Here is a 21,036-nt window from a genome sequence, read left to right on the forward strand (position 1 = left end):
TGGCGCCGCGATCGGAGCCATTTCGCCGCCGCCGCCGCCGCTGCTGCAGCTTCCGATTCTGTGCGTGCGGCTTTGCGTTCGCTGTTTGTCCGTCGCTAAGCCCGAAGCCACGGACGGTCCTAAGAGGGCTGTGCTCTCAGGTACCAGGAAGCGGACGCCGGTAAGGGAAAGGCGTCCTTGTCACCCGGTGGGCCCCGCGTGGGCCTCGCGGCTCTACCGCCGGGCTTTGTTGCCAGGCGCGGGCGGCGGGGGCGGGGAGGGGGAGGGGGAGCCGCCCCGCCGGTTTCCCGGATTGCGCGTTGCGTGCTGCTAGCCGCGCCGCGCTTGCGCTGTTCGGGGCCGCGAGGTGTTCCCGGGTTCTCCGCGCAGCTGGTCACGGTCCCGTCTCCGGAGCCTCCAGACCCCACTTCCTCCTCCGCCTTGCCGCGGTGGCGCTGTCGCTGTCGCCGCAGAGTGAAAGGGGGTGAATCGTCCGAGGGTGAGCCCGCCGAGGCGCCACCCACGCCTAGGGCCTATGCCACAAATACTGGGTGCTGTCCTGCGGCTGCTGTGGACAGAGAGTAAACAGGATAGGCACAGTCCTTGCCCTTCCCTCCCAGAGGTTGCGGTCGTGGCGCGGGGGTGGCAGTAAGGAAACAGATGTCTGCAGGTTTCGCTAAAAAGATCATGAGGAATTAGTGTAAAGTGAGGGAGCTACTTTAGATAGGGTGGCAAGGGCAGGCTTTTCGGAGGAGGTAGATCTCTGAGCCTCTCGGCCATCGGACGGAGAATGCATCAGCTATGAAGACGCGTAGGAAAAGCAGAACTGCCGAGGCAGAAGGGATTAGTTAGTGTTTACTGGCAGGGATCCGAAAGAAACTGAAAGGAGGCCATGTGACTGGAGTGTGGTGAGAATTTAAGAGAAGAATGGATTTAGTGGTAGCCAGGGTGGAAATGGGAATCATTTAGGACGTTCTTGCCGTACTCCAGGTGGGCAGTAGTGGTAGCAGGGAGAAGGTAGAGAAGCGAATGGATTGGAGACATGTTTTGGAGGCAGAAGTGCGCAGTAAATCAGTAGTAGATCAGGACTACCTGGCTTGGAATTCTGGGTCCCCCAGTTAGGAGCTCTGTCTCCCGGGGCAGGTTATTCTTTGGCTCAGTTTACTCACCTGTAAAAAGGGAATAGTAGTAATGTTTATCTATACAGTGTTGTAAGGGTTAAGTAAAATAGTTCACATAGATGCTCCTTTAAGGATACCGACTGGCACATAATAAGGGCTCTACAAGGGATAGCTATGGAGGATCTTGAGGGACTGGGAAATTCCCAAATGGTGACGTGAGTAATTTGGTGGATGGCGGTGCCATTTAGGGAGATGGGAACACTGGGATTGGCGGGAAGAGGAACAAGTTTGGGAGGAAATTTAAAATTCTGCTTTAACTGAGATCCCAAGTTAGCATTCAGATGGGTCCGTTAGTGCTGCAGTTGGATGAGCTTCATTTTGGAGCTTAAAGAGAAAAAACTGAACTTTCAATATATATTTGGGCATCATTAGTATATAGTTGATATTTAATATTATGGAGTTAGATGAGACTACCGAGGGAGGAAGGAATTTGATAGTGTAGTCCTTCATATTTCATGCTACTCATTCACACTGAGGGCTTGTTTTTTAATTATTCATGGTTGGAATTTGTAGATAAACATCATCAGCGTTCATTAATAGAATGTCCCCAGGGTTAACCTCTGACTACAGAATAAATTTTTTATACTAGGGTCAGGTTGGATGACACAAGACTTAGGTGCTAGCAAAATACACTAAACATTAACAGAAGACAGAATGCTAGCAGTGGGGTTTCTTCTCACATCACAGCAAACTAAATTCGTAGCATATTTTCTCTGATTTTTAATTTAGTCTCAGATACCTTGCTTGTAACTCAGGCTCCATATCTTTTGCTATCTTATAACCTGGAGTAGAGGGAGAGTGCCAACAAGTATGGTATGTTGCACTTCAAGAAGACATAATCTCAAATTTTTATGAATAACAAGGCCTAAAGGAGAGATTTGGCACAGAATATTTAAGTTCATTGATTACTGTTTCCAGTTTAAGTGCTGTATTTGGACTTACTAACATAATATATTGCCTACAACTTTGAAGGCAGTCTGTTACGAGACATAATCCAAATGAGGATAAACTATTGGATTTATATACAAAATGATTGATGACCATTTCTTAATATAGTAGTTTGGGTTTGAATTTAGGCCTCCATAGTGGATAACTTAGAAAAGTTACTAAAACTTTCTATGCCCTAGTTTCTTCCTCTGTAAAAAAATGATATAGTAGGATCTACTGTGTATAATCCATTGTTGTAAGGATTAAATTAGTTAAAACACACAAAGTGCCTCTTGTAAAAAGTAGGATGTTACATAAAATGTGTTTCAAGAAAAGATAAAAACCACTTGTAGCTACCTGAATATAACACTTAGGGGGATATGTCTTTTCCTGCTTGATTTACGTATGTATACTTTTTGTGTAGTTCAGATCATACTTCAGTATCCTGCTTTTTCTTATAATGTGTCATAGACTTTACAATTATGTCATTAAAATTTCTTCATAGGCAGTGTTAATAGCAGCATGATAGAATATTCTGTACTTAACCTAGATTTTCAGTAAATTCCAGGTTGGTAATTTCCATTGCTTGTTCTTATAAATAATGCTGTTTTTAACTAACTTGTTTCTTAGGTCTGAAGAAGACACTTGAATCATGGGTGATGTTAAAAATTTTCTGTATGCCTGGTGTGGCAAAAGGAAGATGACCCCAACCTATGAAATTAGAGCAGTGGGGAACAAAAACAGGCAGAAATTCATGTGTGAGGTACTAAAAAAATACAATTTACATTTATGTGACTTTTGAGGCTTATTTTATTATTAAAAGAACAGTGTTTTCTGTTTGAAAATGTTAATGTGTTGTACATTGGGGAATCTTCTTTACTGTGACTTGCCTGTTATGTCTACTTCATTATGAATCATTTTTAAGTGAGCATTTCTGTTCTTTGGGTTTTGTGGCTGCACCACGCAGTTTGTGGGATCTTAGTTCCCCGACCAGGGATTAAACCTGGGCCCCCTGGCAGTGATAGTGTAGAGTCCTAAACACTGGACCTCCAGAGAATTCCCTGAGCATTACTTTTAAAACAGTCTGATAGGGCTTCCCTGGTGGTGCAGTGGTTGAGAGTCCGCCTGCTGATGCAGGGGACACGGGTTCGTGCCCCGGTCCGGGAAGATCCCACATGCCACGGAGCGGCTAGGCCCGTGAGCCATGGCCGCTGGGCCTGCGCATCCGGAGGAGAGGCCACAACAGTGAGAGGCCCGTGTACCGCCAAAAAAAAAAAAAAATCTGATAGGTAAGTTATTCTAATTAGAACGTGACTCTTCCACAGCTTCCACAGTACCAGTAGTGCAGATTAGAAAAGTTGGACCAGCTGTTTGTAGTTTTACTAATTCCAGTAGAAAGTATATCAATTCCTTTTTTTGAATTTTATTTATTTTTTTATACAGCAGGTTCTTTACATGTCAATCCCAATCTCCCAATTCATCCCACCACCACCACGCCCCTCCCCACTTTCCCCCCTTGGCGTCCGTACGTTTGTTCTCTACATCTGTGTCTCTGTTTCTGCCCGGCAAACCGGTTCTTCTGTACCATTTTTCTAGGTTCTGCATATATGTGTTAATATGCGATATTTGTTTTTCTCTTTCTCACTTACTTCACTCTGTATGACAGTCTCTAGATCCATCCACATCTCTACAAATGACCCAATTTCATTCCTTTTTATGGCTGAGTAATATTCCATTGTATATATGTACCATATCTTCTTTATCCATTTGTCTATCCATTCATAGTCACAGAGGACTGTCTACTTATTTATTTATTTATTTATTTAATTTTTGGCTGAGTTGGGTCTTTGTTGCCGCACTCAGCATTTTCTTTATCCATTTGTCTCTCAATGGGTATTTAGGTTGCTTCCATGGAAAGTAGGTCAATTCTTGATTGCTTCAAGTCAGAGTACTTTAAAATAAATACAAATAGAGAGCTTGTTCTTGGGTCTTATAAAGTCAGATTTTAATGTGGAACATTCTGTTACATGAGACGAGATTGGGCACATTCAGGGTGGTAATGGCCATAGACTGGAACATTCTGTCACGTGAGAAGAGAATATCTGAGCCACATAAGTTAACATTCTTGTTTTTGGATTAGTTTATTACTAGACAACACGAATTAAGCTTTTTTTTTAATAAGACAACTGGTGAATTCTCTTAAGTTTGTTATTTTCAGTGTGTTTATAGAGTATATTTCCAACAGTTAACTGTAGTCACTTAATGGACTAGTGAATTTTGAATTTTTTAAATACCAGAATTACGCAAGTCAGTCTCTCAAGGTATTTTTTTCTTGACTGTTAAAGGTTCGAGTGGAAGGATATAATTACACTGGCATGGGTAATTCCACCAATAAAAAGGATGCACAGAGCAATGCTGCCAGAGACTTTGTTAACTATTTGGTTCGAATAAATGAAGTAAAGAGTGAAGAAGTCCCAGCTGTTGGGGTAAGTGTGGCCAAGCACTTGAGACATATGTTATAAGGTTATGCTAATCCAGTATGTATGGAGGCCCAGGGTGATAATTTTTCAGTGTTGTTTTCAAATAGTATACTAATGTGTTCCAGAGTGAACCTTGGCATTTTGTTTTCTCAGAGAACTAGGATGATTTCCTGAAGATTTGGATTTTATTCTCATTATGTACCTGACTTGTGGAGATCCCTTTAATCTGTATGTCTTAAGGTTTTATATATTTCATTCATTCAAAACTGATTTTTCAGAGCCTATTGTGTTTTGTGTACTTACAAAGATAACATTGTAAACAGAATATAAAAATCAGTAACTTTTTTCTTTAAATATTTCTTAATTGGCTGTGCGGGTCTTAGTTGCAGCACGTGGGATCTTTAGTTGCAACATGCAGGATCCTTAGTTGGGCATGCGGGATCTAGTTCCCTGACCAGGGATCGAACCCGGGCCCCCTACATTGGGTCTTGGAGTCTTAACCACTGGACCACCAGGGAAGTCCCAAAGTCAGTAACATTTTAAGATACGTTTCCTCCCATTGACATTCCCTTAGATAGTAGAGACAAAATAGTATTTGGTGCAATGGATTATCATTCTTGTATTTTCGATACCATGATCATTTTAATTATATTGGGAGTATGCAGCAAAAACCCCTTTCTAGTACAGTTTTTAAGAAATAAACTTTGTCATTTAATTAAAAAATGAAAACTTGAATTTTCACAAAAATTCAGGTATTGTTGATATTATAAAAAGATTCACATTATGATTTAAGTAGATGCCTTAGGTAGTAGATGAAAGATCCAGTTTTTATGAAACCTTTAGGAATAATCTATCAATTTAAACACTTTTCACTGAGTTTTTGTATTCTGACTTGCTTATAAAGGTAAAAATACGGGTTTTTTTTTCCTTCCATTGCTTTTACCCAGAAATTGAGTCTTACTTTCTAGTCTACTTGTACCACTAGATAACTACAGGATTTTTTTTTTTTTTTTTTTTTTTTTTGGGGGGTATGCGGGCCTCCCTCTGCTGTGGCCTCTCCCGTTGCGGAGGACAGGCTCCGGACGCGCAGGCTCAGCGGCCATGGCTCACGGGCCCAGCCGCTCCGCGGCATGTGGGATCCTCCCAGACTGGGGCGCGAACCCGGTTCCCCTGCATCGGCAGGCGGACGCGCAACCGCTGCGCCAGCAGGGAAGCCCCAACTACAGGATTTTTAATTAGATTGGTTGAACCATCTATAAAATGAAGGGGTTGGACAAGATGACCTTGAAGACTCTTTCTGGCTATGAAAAGAATGTTGCAAATATCTTTCAAATGTTTGAAGCTATTGGCCTTTGCTCCATCTGTTATGACCTATTCTGTTTCTTTTAGCCTCTTCCTCCCTCTTGTAGTGTAGGTCTGCCTGTGGCAAATTCTCTTTAATTCTTTTATGTAAAAATATTTTTATTTTACCTTCTTTCTTGAATATTTGCACTGGATATACAATTCTGAGGTGCCAGTTTTCTTTTCTTTCAGCACTTTAAAGATAACGTTCTGTTGTTGTCTTACTTCCATTGTTGTCTGATGAGAAGTCAGCAGTAATCAATTCATTTCCCCCTATATGTAATGTTTTCTTTGGTTGCTTTCATTTTTTTATCTTTGGTTTCTAGCAGTTTCACTGTGATATAACTAGGCATGGTTTTCTTTGTACTTATCCTGCTTGGGGTTTGCTGAAATTCTTGAATCTGTAAATTTATGTCTTTCACCCAATTTGGGAAGCTTTTGGCTATTATTTAAAAAAATTTTTTTTCTGCCTCATTTTTTTGTCTTCTTTTTCTGGGACTCTTATGTTAACGTGTATGTTAAACTTTCTATATTATCCCAAAGGTCCTGGAGGCTCTCTTCTTTTTTCTCCTCCTTTCTGTCTACTCTTCAGATTAGATGATTTCATATATATGTATGCTCAATATATGTTGAAGATAATCAGTGTATTCAGGTTCAGTGATTGCTTTCTCAGTTCCATTTTGCTGTTAAGTCCATCAGTGATTTTTTTTTTCAGATATTTTTTCATTTCTAGAATTATCACCTTTTTTTTTTTTTAACAGATTTCATTTTTCTGGTAGCATTTGTTACCTTTTCATTCATTATAAGCATATGTTCATAATATGACTGTGAATTTCCTTTATGTCATTGACCATAGTTACAATAGCTGCTTTAAAATCCTTGACTGCTAATTCTAACATCGGGCCATCTCAGGTTTGGGCTCTGTTGATTGTGCTTTCTCTTGAGACTTCTCCTCTTTGTATGTCAAGTAATTTTAGATTATATCCTGGGCATTGTGAATATTATGCTGTAGAGACTCTAAATAATGTTATTCTTCCAAAGAGTATTTATTTTGTTATTGTGTTGTTAAGCAATTAATTTAGTTGGACTCAAACTGCAAACACTATCTTTTGAGTGATAGCTCAAATCTCACTTCAGTTTTCTGATCCTACGCTAGGAGGCTTGGAGTCTTTCCTGTGTATATGTAGTTCAGGGGTTAGCCAGAGATTTGGGGAGAGTTTATATACAGAATTTGAGATTCCTCCTTTCTTTTCCAGGATTCCTTTCCCACTTTTTAGCAGCTTTGGTTTCCCCAAATTCTTATCCTCTGATATGTCAGGCCAGGAAGACTGGGTTTTCTATTGAGCTTTAGCTGCCTCACATGGTCTTCCCTATAGCTAAAAGGCATAATAAACAGGAATTATACCCTTGCTATTTCTTGCTTTCTCATTTCAAGTTCCTTCCAGAATCTGCCAGCTTTTGTTTACTTTTTAGTGCCTGTGTATAGTCGAGGGGGTTTTAGGGTGTTTTAGTTCTTGTTTTCATTTTCCTAGAGCTCATGTTATCTGCAGGAGTCAGTCTAGTAGGAGCTTACTTGGTCATACCATAAACAATATCCTACTTTCAGTTTTTTTTTGTTAGCATTTTAGCACATTCAGATTTTTCCCATTAAATGCTCTGAATATGCATTTTCTGCTTTCTCCCTCACTTCTTCCAGCTACACTGGCCTTCTTGCAGTTCCTCAAATATGCCGGCATCTTTTCCACCTCAAGACTTTTGTACTTAACTATTCTTTCTGCCTGTAGTGCTCTTCCCCAGCCATCCTGTTTAAAATTGCAAATCAGCTGTTACCCTGGTACTTCTTATTTCCTTTCACTGTTGCATTTTTCTTCATAGAACTTACTAACTTCTAGCCCGCTGCTTCTCAACTGTAAGTCATCTTGTCCCGCAGGGATGTTTGGCAATTTGTGGAGACATTTTTGTTGTTAGAACTGGAAGGGAGTGGTGGTGACTCTGACATCTAGTAGGTAGAGGCCAGGGGTGCTGCCAAATATCCTACAGTGCACAGGAGAGCATCCTACAACAAAGAATTATCCAGTCCAAAATGTCAGTTATACTGAGATTGAAAAACCCGCTTCTAACCTAATTTTTTCCCCTAGATCCTCATATTAGTATTAAATTCATGAGAGCAGAGGATTTTTTTTGTCTGTTTTTAGTTCATTGCTGTGTCTCTAGCATCTAGAATAGTTCCTGGCCCATGTAGCAGGCATTTAATATTTTTTGGTTAGATGAATGAATGAATGATGAATGGATGAATTTGGAAAAATATTATATCACAAGCCAGTCTTTACTTTTAAATATCATCTTTATTTCACCTCCCCATCCCTGCCAAACCCTGTTTGTGTCACTTCACTTGCCTTTTCACTCAACAGAATGCACTTGCGAAAATGACCTGTTTACTTAAATTTTTTATTGTGGAAAATGTCAAATGTGTATCAAAGCAAGTATAGGAATGATATGAACCCCTTTGTTCCCATAATCCAGTTGCAACACTTCTCAGCATGGCCAGTCATGATTCATCTCTATAATTTCTATCTATCTTCTTCCTTCTGGATTATTTTGTAGCAAATCCCAAACATCCTGTCATTCATCTGTTACTGTTTCAGTTTGTATCCCTAAAAGATAATCCTTTAAAAAACATAGCAATTCTATTATCAAACCTAAAAAAAAAAAAATTGAAGAATAGTTTCTTAATATTCCCAAATACCCTCAGTCTTCAGATTTTCTTGATTATTTCATAAATCCATTTTTAATAGGTTATTTAAATCATGTTCCAAATGATGTCCATATACTACAATTGATTGATATCTAGTCTTTTAATCATTAGATTCTCTCCCTCTTCCTTTGTCTCTAATTTTTCTTTGGAATTTGTTGAAGAAAGCATGTTATTTATTCTTTAGTTTCCCACAGTTTAGATTTTGCAGCTATATCCCTCTGGTATCATAAAACATGTTTCTCTGTTCCTCTATTTCCCATATTTGGTAGTTAGATTAGAGACTTGATCAGATTCAGATTTGATTAGGGTAGAGGGGCAGGAACAAGAAATTTCCAAAGATGATGGTCTGTACTTCCATCAGGAGGAGGTGCATAATATGACGTTAGCAGCCATTGATATCACCGTGTAGATTTATTTCATTAGCACATTCCTTTGATTTTTAGCTGGAATACTTTTATAACAAGAAACCGCCTTAAAAAAACAAAAACAGAACCTCTCCTAATCAATAATTTAGTCACTCTGAGGTATAATTTATACAGAAAAAGCAAGATAAATGTTTTGATTCTTTCCCTTTAGCAATTAAAAGGAATAAGTTTGTCCCTAGCATCTTCCAAAGGTTACCAGCTAGGTTTTTTCCCAAAATTATTATGAACTCATTGATTCAAATATATAACATTTTAATCCATTATTTTTATTGTTGATGTTTATTTTAAGTTGTCCCATTTTGGACCAGTAGGACCCTTTTCACATTGATTTCTAAGTTCATTTAACCTTACCCCTTAGTCTTTGATCACTTTCATGCTTTGTGGCATACCATATGTTTGGCTCAACTTGAATTTTCCTATCTCAGATCTGAAATCAGCCATTTCTTAAGATCCCTGGTTCTTTTCACTGGGGGTTGATTTTTAGAGGCCACAAACTGAGTGCCAGAAGTTACTACTAAATTGGTCATTGTTTTAGCTTTTTCAGTGTACACAGCTTGGGAAAAATTTTTCCAAGACAAGGTATATTTTGAGTTCAACCTGATGCTTCCAGTTTAAATTCAGAATTGCAGGGCTTTTGCTTAACTTTAGTGTAGATCTGTATGTCCATTTTCCCCCAATCCAAAAACCATGGTTCCTTGCAGTGCCGCAACATAATAACTCTGTTGCTTTATTCAATAATACATGTACAACGGTCTCACACTATAAATTCCACTGCTACCACCAATAATACGATTACTGAAAAGTTTAACATTTTTTGTAATTCTTTTCATATTTAGGGTGTATCCTACTATAGACATACAAATTACTGCACTTTAAAGTTTGAAATGATTCCTGTTTGTGATCATACTGTCATCTCTATACTCAGGTTCATCTGTTTCATTTTGCTTTTGATTTTTAGGGATCACCCTTTTAAAATTGGAGAACTGAATTAAATAGTTACATAGTTTTGATGTTAAATTAACAAAAGAAGTATATTTAGAAAAGTCTGGCTTCTGTTCCTGCCACCTCCATCCTTTTTCCTGTCTTCCAGTTTTTTGTTTTTGTTATAGATTTTGGTCAACCTTTTTCTAACTATAAGCAAAAAAAAAAAAATGTGTATATATTAATGTCCCTTACCCCAACTCTTTCTTAAATTAACACTATCTTATTGTGTACACTTTTCTTTTTCTTTACCTACCTGTTTTTCACTTCCATAGTACCATAGTTTATTCAACTAGCCTCTGTTGGTGGAATTTTGTACTAATTTTTTACTGTTACTTACAGTGCTGACATGAATAGCCCATGTATTATGCATATGTATGCATATGAATTTTTGTATTTTTGCTAATCTGTCTGTGGGAGAGATTCCTTGAAATGGAATTGCTGGATCAAAGGATATATGCCCATGTGATTTTGCAAGCTATTACAGTTTTCTCTCTCCATAGGATAGGAATTGTATTATTTTGCAATTTTCACCATTTCAGTCATTTCCAGTGGTTCTCAACAGGGGCAGCTGCCCCCCACCGGGGTGGGATGTCATTGGCAATATATAGATAACATTTTTGACCAAGGGGACAGGGGTGGGCTGCTACTGGCATCTAGTGGGTAGAGGCCAGGGACAATCCCCCACAACAAAGAATTAATTGTCCAAAATGTCAGTAGTGTCAGGGTAGAGAAACCTCAGTCTACCACCTCACCACTGCTCTATTTTTGTCAGCCTGTGGTAGATATCTCAGTATACCTTTAATTTGCCTTCCTTTTATTTTGAGTGAAGTTGAAGATCTTTTGGCATTTAAGGGCCGTTTGCATTTCTTTTTCAATGAACTTGTTCATATATTTTACCCATTTTTCTGTTATTTTTTAAGTTATCTGCATATTAGCAATAGTAATCCTTTATCTGTGATATGTTACAAATATTTTCTTTTCCAGTTTGTCCTTTATATCTTTGTTTTTGCGTGTGGTATTTTCTGCCATACCAAAAAAAAATGTACTTAATGTAAACTGAATACTCCCCCCGCCTGCTTTTTTTTACCTAATCGGTGTTCAGCTTTATTTTTCACATCCACCATCTCAACACACTCTTCCTTTGTCTTCTCTATTACCCAGTCTTCATGATTTTCTTCCTGTCTCTCCGACTGCTCCTTAATTTTGTGTTCTGTCATTCCCTCACTTAGTAGGGTATGGTCCTAAACCCTGAAGTATTCCATACCATGGTTACCCCATCCTTTGTTCATACTACTCTGTAAGCTTGGCATTGAATTGAATCTTTTGAATCTTTTTTGTAATGAATGCATCAGTCCTTAACTTTTACTTAGACTAAACCATAATCTTTTGATAACACTTGACATGGAGCTGTATATTTCTTCATCTTGAACAAAACCTTTCACCTCAATAGATCAACTTTAAACAAACAGGCATTTCCCCAAAAAAGTGACTGCAGTGAGAATTTATGAAACTTCCCTGTACAACTTGTCTCTTTTCCTAAACTTGAATTTTTAAATTATGTACAGTGAACAGTTTTTCTGGCCTTGCTTCCTTCTATTAGATGAAAATCTTTTTGGTTTTTGATGGGGATTTTGTTTGATTTATTCATAGGAACAATATGCCCTCTGAAATAATGAACCTATTTTGTCATCTGTGTTGGGTGGGGGGTTGGTCACATTAATCTGTAGGTGAGTCTGTGTTGAATTCTTAATGTAATATTGCAAGATTATCAGAATGCTTGAACCATTGTACATTTCAGTGTATCACCTATATCAACAGATTTAGTAGTTTTGGTAGTCTTTTTAAAAATTATTTAAGAGAGAAAAAATGATAGTGTATTAATTTGTGTTTCTTTCGTTATTAATAAGTAGACTTATTTCTAACTTCCTTCTTTGAATTGTCTATTTGCTTATCTATTGGTAGTTCATGTTTTACTATTAGTTCTAGAATTAAAAAAATAACATTTTTTACAGTGTTTAATACATGTTCATTGCAGAAATTTTAGAAAACATAAAGACTGTAAAAAAAGACAACATAAATAAACCATAATATTGCCAGTGTCGCTAAAATCTGTGTTTTTATTTAGATATTTAAATGTGCATTTTAACATGATAGAATACAAATTGCGTATACTATTTTATAACCTCGTTTTTTCGCTTATCTTAATATAATAAACATTTTCTCATGTCGTTAAACCTTCCTTAGGGCAGAGCCAAGTTTATGCACGATGACACGCCTTTTAATACCCTTTTCTGCATCTTAATCTTAATTGATCAGTAAATGTAAAAAAGGAAATCGTTCCCTGTCTTAGTGCTACTATAACAAAGTACCATAGACTGAGTGGCTTATTTATCACACTTACACGTAAGCTGGGAAGTGTTAAGAGAAAGGTTCTGTCTGATTCAGTGTTTGGTGAAAGAGCTCTGCTTTGCTTTTTTTTTTTTTTTTTTTTTTTTTTTTAAATAAGGGCACTGTACCCTTTCAGGAGGGCCCCACTCTGATGGCCTTATCACCTCCCATAGGCCCCGACTCCTGGTACTATCACATTGGAGCTTAGGATTTCAATATATGAACTTCGGGGAGACACAGGCGTTTAATCCATAATACTCCCCATCACTGGAAAGTAGGAAGTTGTCCCACTGAAAAAAACCTCAATCTTGAAGAAATTTTTTCTTAAGTTGATGTAGATAGAGAGTGAGGTAGAATGGAATTGTGGCCCTGGAGTGGGCAAGGTGGTGGAAAGAGGAAAGACAAGTAAACATTGTGGCACCAGTGCTGCTCACTGGTTTTTTGCTGGGACCTGGCTATTAACGGTGTCCCAGGAGCAGGCTGTACTTTGCCTCAAGCCCTATGCTATCTGTATAAAGAAATCTTTCAGTCAAAAAGATTAAAAATAAAGACATAAATAAAGCTGTACCAGGCAAACGAAGTACAAAATAAAGTAGGAGTAGCAATATTAATATCAGAGCAAACTTTAAGGAAGGAAGCAGCAAAGACAAAGAAACATCAATTCACAGTGTATCAGTCTGTCTAGCGTTAGAAATGCTAATGTATGTATTGGTAAAACCAAGATGGTAATGGGAGACAGTGGCAAAGGGACCAAAAAATTCCAGACACTTGGAAATTTGAATTCTTAGTTCTAAGTGAAAAATTTAAAATTATAATTACAGACTGTTTAGATAACATTGTCTATCAAAACTGGAGTGCCAGAGGAATATTCTATTCAAAGGAACATCATCGAATGCTTTTATTTTTATACAAGGAATAGTTTTTTAAATGAATGGGTTAATAAGTTTCAGTTCAGAAAAATACACCAGATGAAACAGGAAGAAATTAATAAAGGCAAAATCAGAAATGGCTGAAATTAGAAAGGTAAAAAGTATTAATAAAAGTGATAAGTAAAAATTTTTGATGTTCTTTGTAAAAGATAAACAGTCCATCCCACGTCTAATTAAGAAAAAAGTAAGTAGATTCACAGTCCTTTATCAAAAACTCACGTGGTTAGCTGGGTTTGAGAATGCAGCATGTTTCATATTTGAGAAAAGTAATTTGGTGCACATACCATATCTTATGACACCTCTAGCAGATCTGAGTCAGAACCCTGTAATTCGACTTTTTTACTATATCATATTGATGAGTCTAGAAGAAATATCTACTCAGTGATCAACTTAATAGAGGTTTTAAAAAACACATTTGACAGAATTAAGTGCTTATTACTAATAAGGTACTTAGGAAATGGAGTAGAAAAATACTTCCTAGACATGCTAAAAGGTATCATCTAAAAATAATAGTGAACACTGTACTAAAAACAAAGTGCTGCTCAAGGTGTTTGTTACAGTTTGTGAGGAGGTAAATACAGAAATGAGTAAGAATTTAGAAATACTTAATGATTTGACAGTAAACTTGTATTTGTTGAATCTAATAATTAGAAAATTATGTTTTTCTATTTCATATTTCTAGGAATTTATTTTTGGTATACTTTACAAAAATATTGTTCCCAGTGGATTAGGGGAAAAAACTCAAAGCCAGTTCTTCATCGCAGATAGTTGGAGATGCCCTGCGCTAGGGGAAGTTCTGTAAAGTTAAAACAAGACCAAGGTGTCCACTGTCACCACCATTGCTCAGTGTAATGCAGTAAATAAAAAGGAATATGTAGAAAGAAATGAGGTGTAAATATTATAAAGAATTTAATTTGACAAATATCTTACTATAATAGTAAAAATTATAAAGAACTTGTACGTATGTAGTTTGTAGGACCTGTAACAACAGTGCAATGGATTTTCACTGAAGGATAGCATCAAGAACTCTTAAGGAGTCTGAGATTTTACCATACTTGCAAGCTAACAATTCAGACTGCCACAGTTTCATAGATACTGGCAGAAGACACAAGACTTCTGAGTCAGAGACAAAGGATGTTACTCATGGGATAGTAGGCACCATACTCTTCATGTTTGCCTCAGTTCCCCCTTGTCCCTGAACCCCTTGGGGGACGGTGTGGAGTAGGTCCAGGTGGATGCTGAGTACACAGTGGGTCTGTATCACAGCTGAGGCACCTGAGCTTAGGAAAGCCCCCAGTGTTGGGGGGCTGCTGGCAAACCTGCCAGCTGTCTTTATCATCCTTGTTAGGAAACAAACCTGCCTCCTACCCTGGAGGAAGATATTGTCTTCTTCTTGCAGGTTTATTTGCTCTCCAAGCATCCTTGAAAAAATGTTTAAATAAAACTTGAAGAAGCATGAGATATCTGTGGCGAACTGTCTCAACAGATAGAGGAGTGATGAAATGTAGAGCCACATATTTGGGCACACATGTTACTGGAAGATGTCAGCCAGTGGGGGTGTTATTGTAAGACAGCAGCCAGCTCATTGTCGGGAAGTCTGTTCTCCCTGAGTAAGTTCTGTAAATTTAACATAATATTTGGTAAATTAGATGAAAAGGGTAATTAGGAAAAATTATTACTGAAGAATTTGAAGAAGTTAAAAGTATTAGCTATTCCTACTATATATTAATAAAGATTTTTAATTATTTTTAGTTTGCAGTAACTAAATTTGCATGATATTAGTTTCAAGATGGGGCGGGATGGTATATGCATACATGTGCCTATGTGTGTATGCAAATAACGTAGAACAGGTCTCAGGATAGGAAAGGCCATTTTACTGAGGTGTCACAGCAGAAACTAGATTTGACTGTGGAAACAAAAGCAAAATAATGTTAAGCAGCGTTTAACAAAGTTAAAAGGAAAAGGACAAATTATTTTGCAACTTGTATGACACAGTGAATAGCACTGAAATATTAAATTCTTAGAAATTAGTGGGAATGATGAATTATCCAGATAGAGTAATGGGCAAAGAAAATGTAAATGAAAATAACCGGTCTCCATAACAGCAAAACAAAACTAATACTGGTAAAGATGTAAGACGTATGCTGTAATTCCGAGGATTGGTGAGGCTGTGGGGAAGTATGTTCTCATATAGAGTGCAAGCTTGGAAGTCAGCCTTTCTGTAGAGCGCTATGGTGCTTTTTAAAATCTTGATGCCTTTTAACCCAGGAAGTTCCCTTTCGTGAATTTTTCCCAAAAGAAATAAGCCAGAGTACAAAGAGTTTACGGCAATGCTGTTTTATGATTTAAGATTGGCTACAATCTGAATGTCTGTTAACATGGAGACTGTGATCTCCCACAGTCCCTATTTTTCTTTTCTGGTAGTATTGTATTATACTTGACATACTGTGTATTTATTTGTTGTTTATTTAGCTCTGTAAGAATACAGAATTAGAATATAGCTGTTTGAATATAGCTCTGTAACTACAGAACATCTGGTTGGTTCATTATTTTATTCTCAGTACCCATAACAATGTCTACCACGTAGACATCTCTTAACAGATGCTTCTTGGAAGTTGAACATATTTATAAAGATACTAAGTGGAGGGACTTCCCTGGTGGTCCAGTGGTTCAGAATCTGCCTTCCAGTGCAGGGGATGCGGGTTTGATCCCTGGTGGGGGAACTAAGATCCCCCGTGCTGCGGGGCAGCTAAGCCCATGCATTCCACAACTACTGAGCCTGCGCGCTCTAGAGCCCGAGCACCACAACTAGAGAGAAGCCCATGTGCCGCAACTGAGACCTGACACAGCCAAATAAATAAATAAATATTTTATTTTTAAAAAGATATTAAGTGGAAAAGGTAAATTAACTATACAGCATAAACTTTGTGTGGAAAAAAGATCCCACTTTTTGTGGAAAAACTGTATTCATCTACATAATTATGTAATCTCCAGATGGAAAATTATGAATATTTTACTACCCTATCCTTTTGTGCCTGAAATGAGAGCATAATAGTTTTATAATACTGAAAAAACAAAGATGTTAATATGAGGAAAGGAGGAGTGACACGTGGACCTCCTCTAAGAATAAAAGAATTTAATAGTCTCTGAAGGCAAAATTACTGACACTGCCTTGACTTTTCCTCTTGCAGGTAGCACCCCCTCCGCCCCCAATTACTGATGCACCTGACAGCACAGCAGATACTGGTGGAGGTTTACCATCAACCATGGGAGGACCTCTTCCTCCACATCTGGCTCTCAAGGCAGGTAAGGGACTTGAATGTGTGCACATGACTGAGAATAAGATACACGATCTTGCATGGTCATCATCTTTCTTGCTCACTTGGATAGATAGAAATAACTGTAGTAAACTCATAATTTTTAGAGAACCCAAGAACTTCATAAGCTTGCAAATACCACCAGATTATTTAATCTCTTATAAATTGGTATAGCTCAATTCCTTGCTGTCATTAGCTTTTACTGGTTTTTGATCTCTGGATAGATTTTGCACAGGCTAGAACTTTTGGTTAAAGGAGTCTTATTTACTGCCCTTTCTTGTTTCTAACTTATTTCTACCAAATATATTGTAGGCTTGTTTGTTTGCCTTATGGATCCCAGTCATTGCAGAATTCTGTATATACCAAAACTTTATTCGTGTGTCCACTGTAGGGTAGATTAAGTGGAATATTTGTTAAATTACCTAAGTCTCAGATCCAGTGTTTATGAAACAAGAATAGCAGTAGTATTTACTTATAAGATTATTATGAAGAGTAAACTTTTGAAAAGCATATAATAAACTTGGTAGAGTTTCAGTCAATATTAACTACTATTTTTAGTTATTCTGCTTTCTCATCAAGATTCATCACTTTTCAACACCTTTTAAGCTTCTCCTTATTTCCATCTCTAGCACTAGTAGTTAACTTTCTTTCAGGATCATACTTAGCAAAGAAACCATTTTATCATTTAATCAGCTATTATTGGGTTGGCCAAAAAGTGCCTTTGGTTTTTAAGTAAAAATAAAAGACACATTTTTCATTTTCACCAAGAACTTTATTGAACAACGTATCCACCCTTTTGTTCCACTACCTTCTGCCATTTTTTAGGCAACTTCATAATTCCATCTTCCCAAAACTTCTTAGCTTTTTGAGCAAAAAACTGTTCTAGGTGCCTTTTACAGTCTTCCAGGGAATTGAAATTTTTTCCATTAAGAGAATTTTGTAAAGACCTAAATAAATGGAAATCTGAAGTTGCAATGTCTAGTGAATACAGTGGATGAATCAGAACTTCCCAGTCAAGCTGTAGCAGTTTTTGCCTGGTCATCAAAGAAACATGTGGTCTTGCATTATCCTGGTGGAAGGTTATGCGTTTCCTGTTGACTAATTCCAGATGCTTTTCGTCGAGTGCTGCTTTCAGTTGGTCTAATTGGGAGCAGTACTTGTTGGAATTAATGGTTTGGTTTTCCGGAAGGAGCTCATAATAGAGGGCTCCCTTCCAATCCTACCATATACACAACATCAACTTCTTTGGATGAAGACAGGCCTTTGTTGTGGTTGGTAGTGGTTCATTTCGCTTGCCCCATGATCTCTTCCGTTCCACATTATTGTACAGTACCCACTTTTCATCACCTGTCACAATTTGTTTTAAAAACAGAACGTGTCGGACTTCCCTGGTGGTACAGTGGTTAAGAATCCGCCTGCCAGTGCAGGGGACACGGGTTCGAGCCCTGGTCCGGGAAGATCCAACATGCCATGGAGCAACTAAGCCCGTGTGCCACAACTACTGAGCCTGCCCTCTAGAGCCCGCGAGCCACAACAACTGAAGCCCGTGCACCTAGAGCCCGCACACTGCAACTAAGAGTAGCCCCTGCTCACCACAACTAGAGAAAGCCTGCACGCAGCAACAAAGACCCAGTGCAGCCAAAAATAAATAAATAAAATAAATTTTAAAGTAATAATTAAAAAATAAAAACGGAACATTTTCATTATGTTTAAGTAGAGAATCACATGCGGAAGTACGGTCGGTCAGGAAGGCTTTTTCTGCTTAACTTACGTGGAACCCAAACATCAAAGTGATTAACATAACCAAGCTGGTGCAAATGATTTTCAGCAGTTGATTTGGATATTTTGAGCATGTCAGCTATTTCCCATGTGGTATAACATTGAATGTTCTCAATGTCTCGATTTGATTGCACAACTGAAGCCCGTGCACCTAGAGCCCGCACACTGCAACTAAGAGTAGCCCCTGCTCACCACAACTAGAGAAAGCCTGCACGCAGCAACAAAGACCCAGTGCAGCCAAAAATAAATAAATAAAATAAATTTTAAAGTAATAATTAAAAAATAAAAACGGAACATTTTCATTATGTTTAAGTAGAGAATCACATGCGGAAGTACGGTCGGTCAGGAAGGCTTTTTCTGCTTAACTTACGTGGAACCCAAACATCAAAGTGATTAACATAACCAAGCTGGTGCAAATGATTTTCAGCAGTTGATTTGGATATTTTGAGCATGTCAGCTATTTCCCATGTGGTATAACATTGAATGTTCTCAATGTCTCGATTTGATTGCTGTCAACTTCACCTGGTCTACCTGACCGTGGAGAAATCTCCAGCACGAAACTTCACAAACCACTTCTGACACATTTGATCAGTCACAGCACCTTCTCCATACACTGCACAAATCTTTTTTTGCATTTCGGTAACATTTTCACCTTTCTTGAAATAATAAAGCATAATATGCCAAAAATGTTGCTTTTTTCCTTCCATCTTCAATATTAAAATGGCTACACAAAAATTCACCAATTTTGATAAGTCTTTTATTAAATGCTCACTGATATGACAGCTGTCACATACAGTCTAACAAAATTGTTTAAATGAAGTTAAAGACAACTTAAGTGCTACTAGAGCCATCTTACAGGAAAAACCTGAATGAACCTTTTGGCCAACCCAGTACCTATGCAACAACTTAAAGCTACATCGATAACGTATGCTGGGTTATCAGTCACTTATGATTATTACTTGTAGCACCCCCCTGTATACCATCTTTGGAATTAGCAATTTAGACCTGTATTCAGTCACGTAACGCTTTTCAGATAGGTCATAGAGGTTTCAGGCCCATTTCCAAATAACTGAAATGTTGGATTTCTAATAATGGACTGCTAAAATCTAAATTAGGAGTATTTTTTTAAATATTTAGGATCTTCGTACAGTTTGATTTATCAAGGGAACAATCATTTTCTTCCCATAATAGAAAATAATTCTGGAATTGGGGCCTCTGGCTATGGTGCTCCTGGGCCCACCTGGGATCGAGGAGCCAACTTGAAGGATTATTACTCAAGAAAAGAAGAGCAAGAAGTACAAGCGGTAAGGCTGTAACCCTGTGTTACACCTCCTGGAATGTGATTTAGGACTTGGTTCATGGCACGGTTTAAGATATTTGCAACTTAATAATTTGGTGATTGTTTTAAGTAGTTATTTGAGACTGATTGTTCACCCAAAACACCATAAACCTAAGCTGCCTGTTAAATCTGGTCACTAGAATTGCCTGTGAAATAAAACAATTTTTCATGGTGTTAATAAAAGATCTCTTCATCTGCTTTGTAGGAAATGTAGTTGCCTCAGTAAACCTCATTTCATGAGCACTCATAGTAAAAGCGTTTTGATAAGACAGAACACTTACTTTTCCACTTGATATATGTAAAATGTTAAAACCAGTGTAAAAAATTTTGTCAGAGGTTTCTTTGGAACAGTTTAAATACAGTACATTAACTAATAGCTTGTTTATACAATAGGGCTGTCACATGGAATAAAAACTAAATTCTGGTTCAATTTTGACTAGGATTAGAAACTATTAAAAAAACAACTTTTGCATTATAAAGCGTGGTACAAAAAAGTTATAAATTTTTGTGCCTTAAGTGTACATAACTAAACTTAGCGCAGCCAAATTTAATTATCATTGATTCAACAGACCCTTGAATCCGAAGAAGTGGATTTAAATGCTGGGCTACATGGAAACTGGACCTTGGAAAATGCTAAGGCTCGTCTGAACCAATATTTCCAAAAAGAAAAGATCCAAGGAGAATATAAGTACACCCAAGTGGGTCCTGATCACAACAGGTTTGCTTGTTTCACTCTTTGACTTCTGTAGTAAGTTAGGGTTTTGTATAGTCATTGTTCTATTTTGTACGTGCTATCTGGTTCAGTTTGTGGATTAGCAGCAAATTGTGAAAAGATATGTTACTTTGCCCAAGAAAAATTGTCATTGATTTGTAATGTGCCGTTTACCATGGTTTGCAGTTAGGAGTGTGATTTTAGCTGTGTAAGAAGTTCTGCAAAAATCTCTTTGTGTTGCTAGACTTTTAGGTTCTCGTATGAATCTGAGAGGCAAAACTCGTAGCCACAAGTAGTGGTTTGTCCATAATTGACTTAAAAATCAGACAGAGGTAGTGAGTTCATTGTTCACTGTGGTATTAGAGGCAGTTATAATATTTATTTCTTCAATGTGTCAAGTTAGACACAAGTTTAGAGTCTTCAGAGGTAGATGGCATTGCATCTAGATCCAAATTTCTCATCAGCTTGGAAAGTTGCCAGCTCTTGAATCCTATTATTCA

General features: G+C 37.8%; 1 protein-coding gene across 1 annotated transcript in view; it reads left to right on the forward strand.

The window, feature by feature from the left end:
* The window catches only part of DHX9 (DExH-box helicase 9), a 57,984-nt gene continuing 36,948 nt past the window's right edge, over window positions 1–21,036 (forward strand). The window contains exons 1-6 of the mRNA XM_007110962.4: window positions 1–160; window positions 2,718–2,850; window positions 4,433–4,573; window positions 16,581–16,695; window positions 19,677–19,789; window positions 20,394–20,542. Of these exons, the coding sequence (XP_007111024.1) occupies window positions 2,740–2,850; window positions 4,433–4,573; window positions 16,581–16,695; window positions 19,677–19,789; window positions 20,394–20,542 (629 nt within the window). The 5' untranslated portion in view covers window positions 1–160; window positions 2,718–2,739. The remainder of the gene's footprint in view (window positions 161–2,717; window positions 2,851–4,432; window positions 4,574–16,580; window positions 16,696–19,676; window positions 19,790–20,393; window positions 20,543–21,036) is intronic.

This window comes from Physeter macrocephalus, chromosome 4 (assembly GCF_002837175.3).
Source record: "Physeter macrocephalus isolate SW-GA chromosome 4, ASM283717v5, whole genome shotgun sequence".
In the NCBI taxonomy this organism is placed as follows: Eukaryota; Metazoa; Chordata; class Mammalia; order Artiodactyla; family Physeteridae; genus Physeter; species Physeter macrocephalus.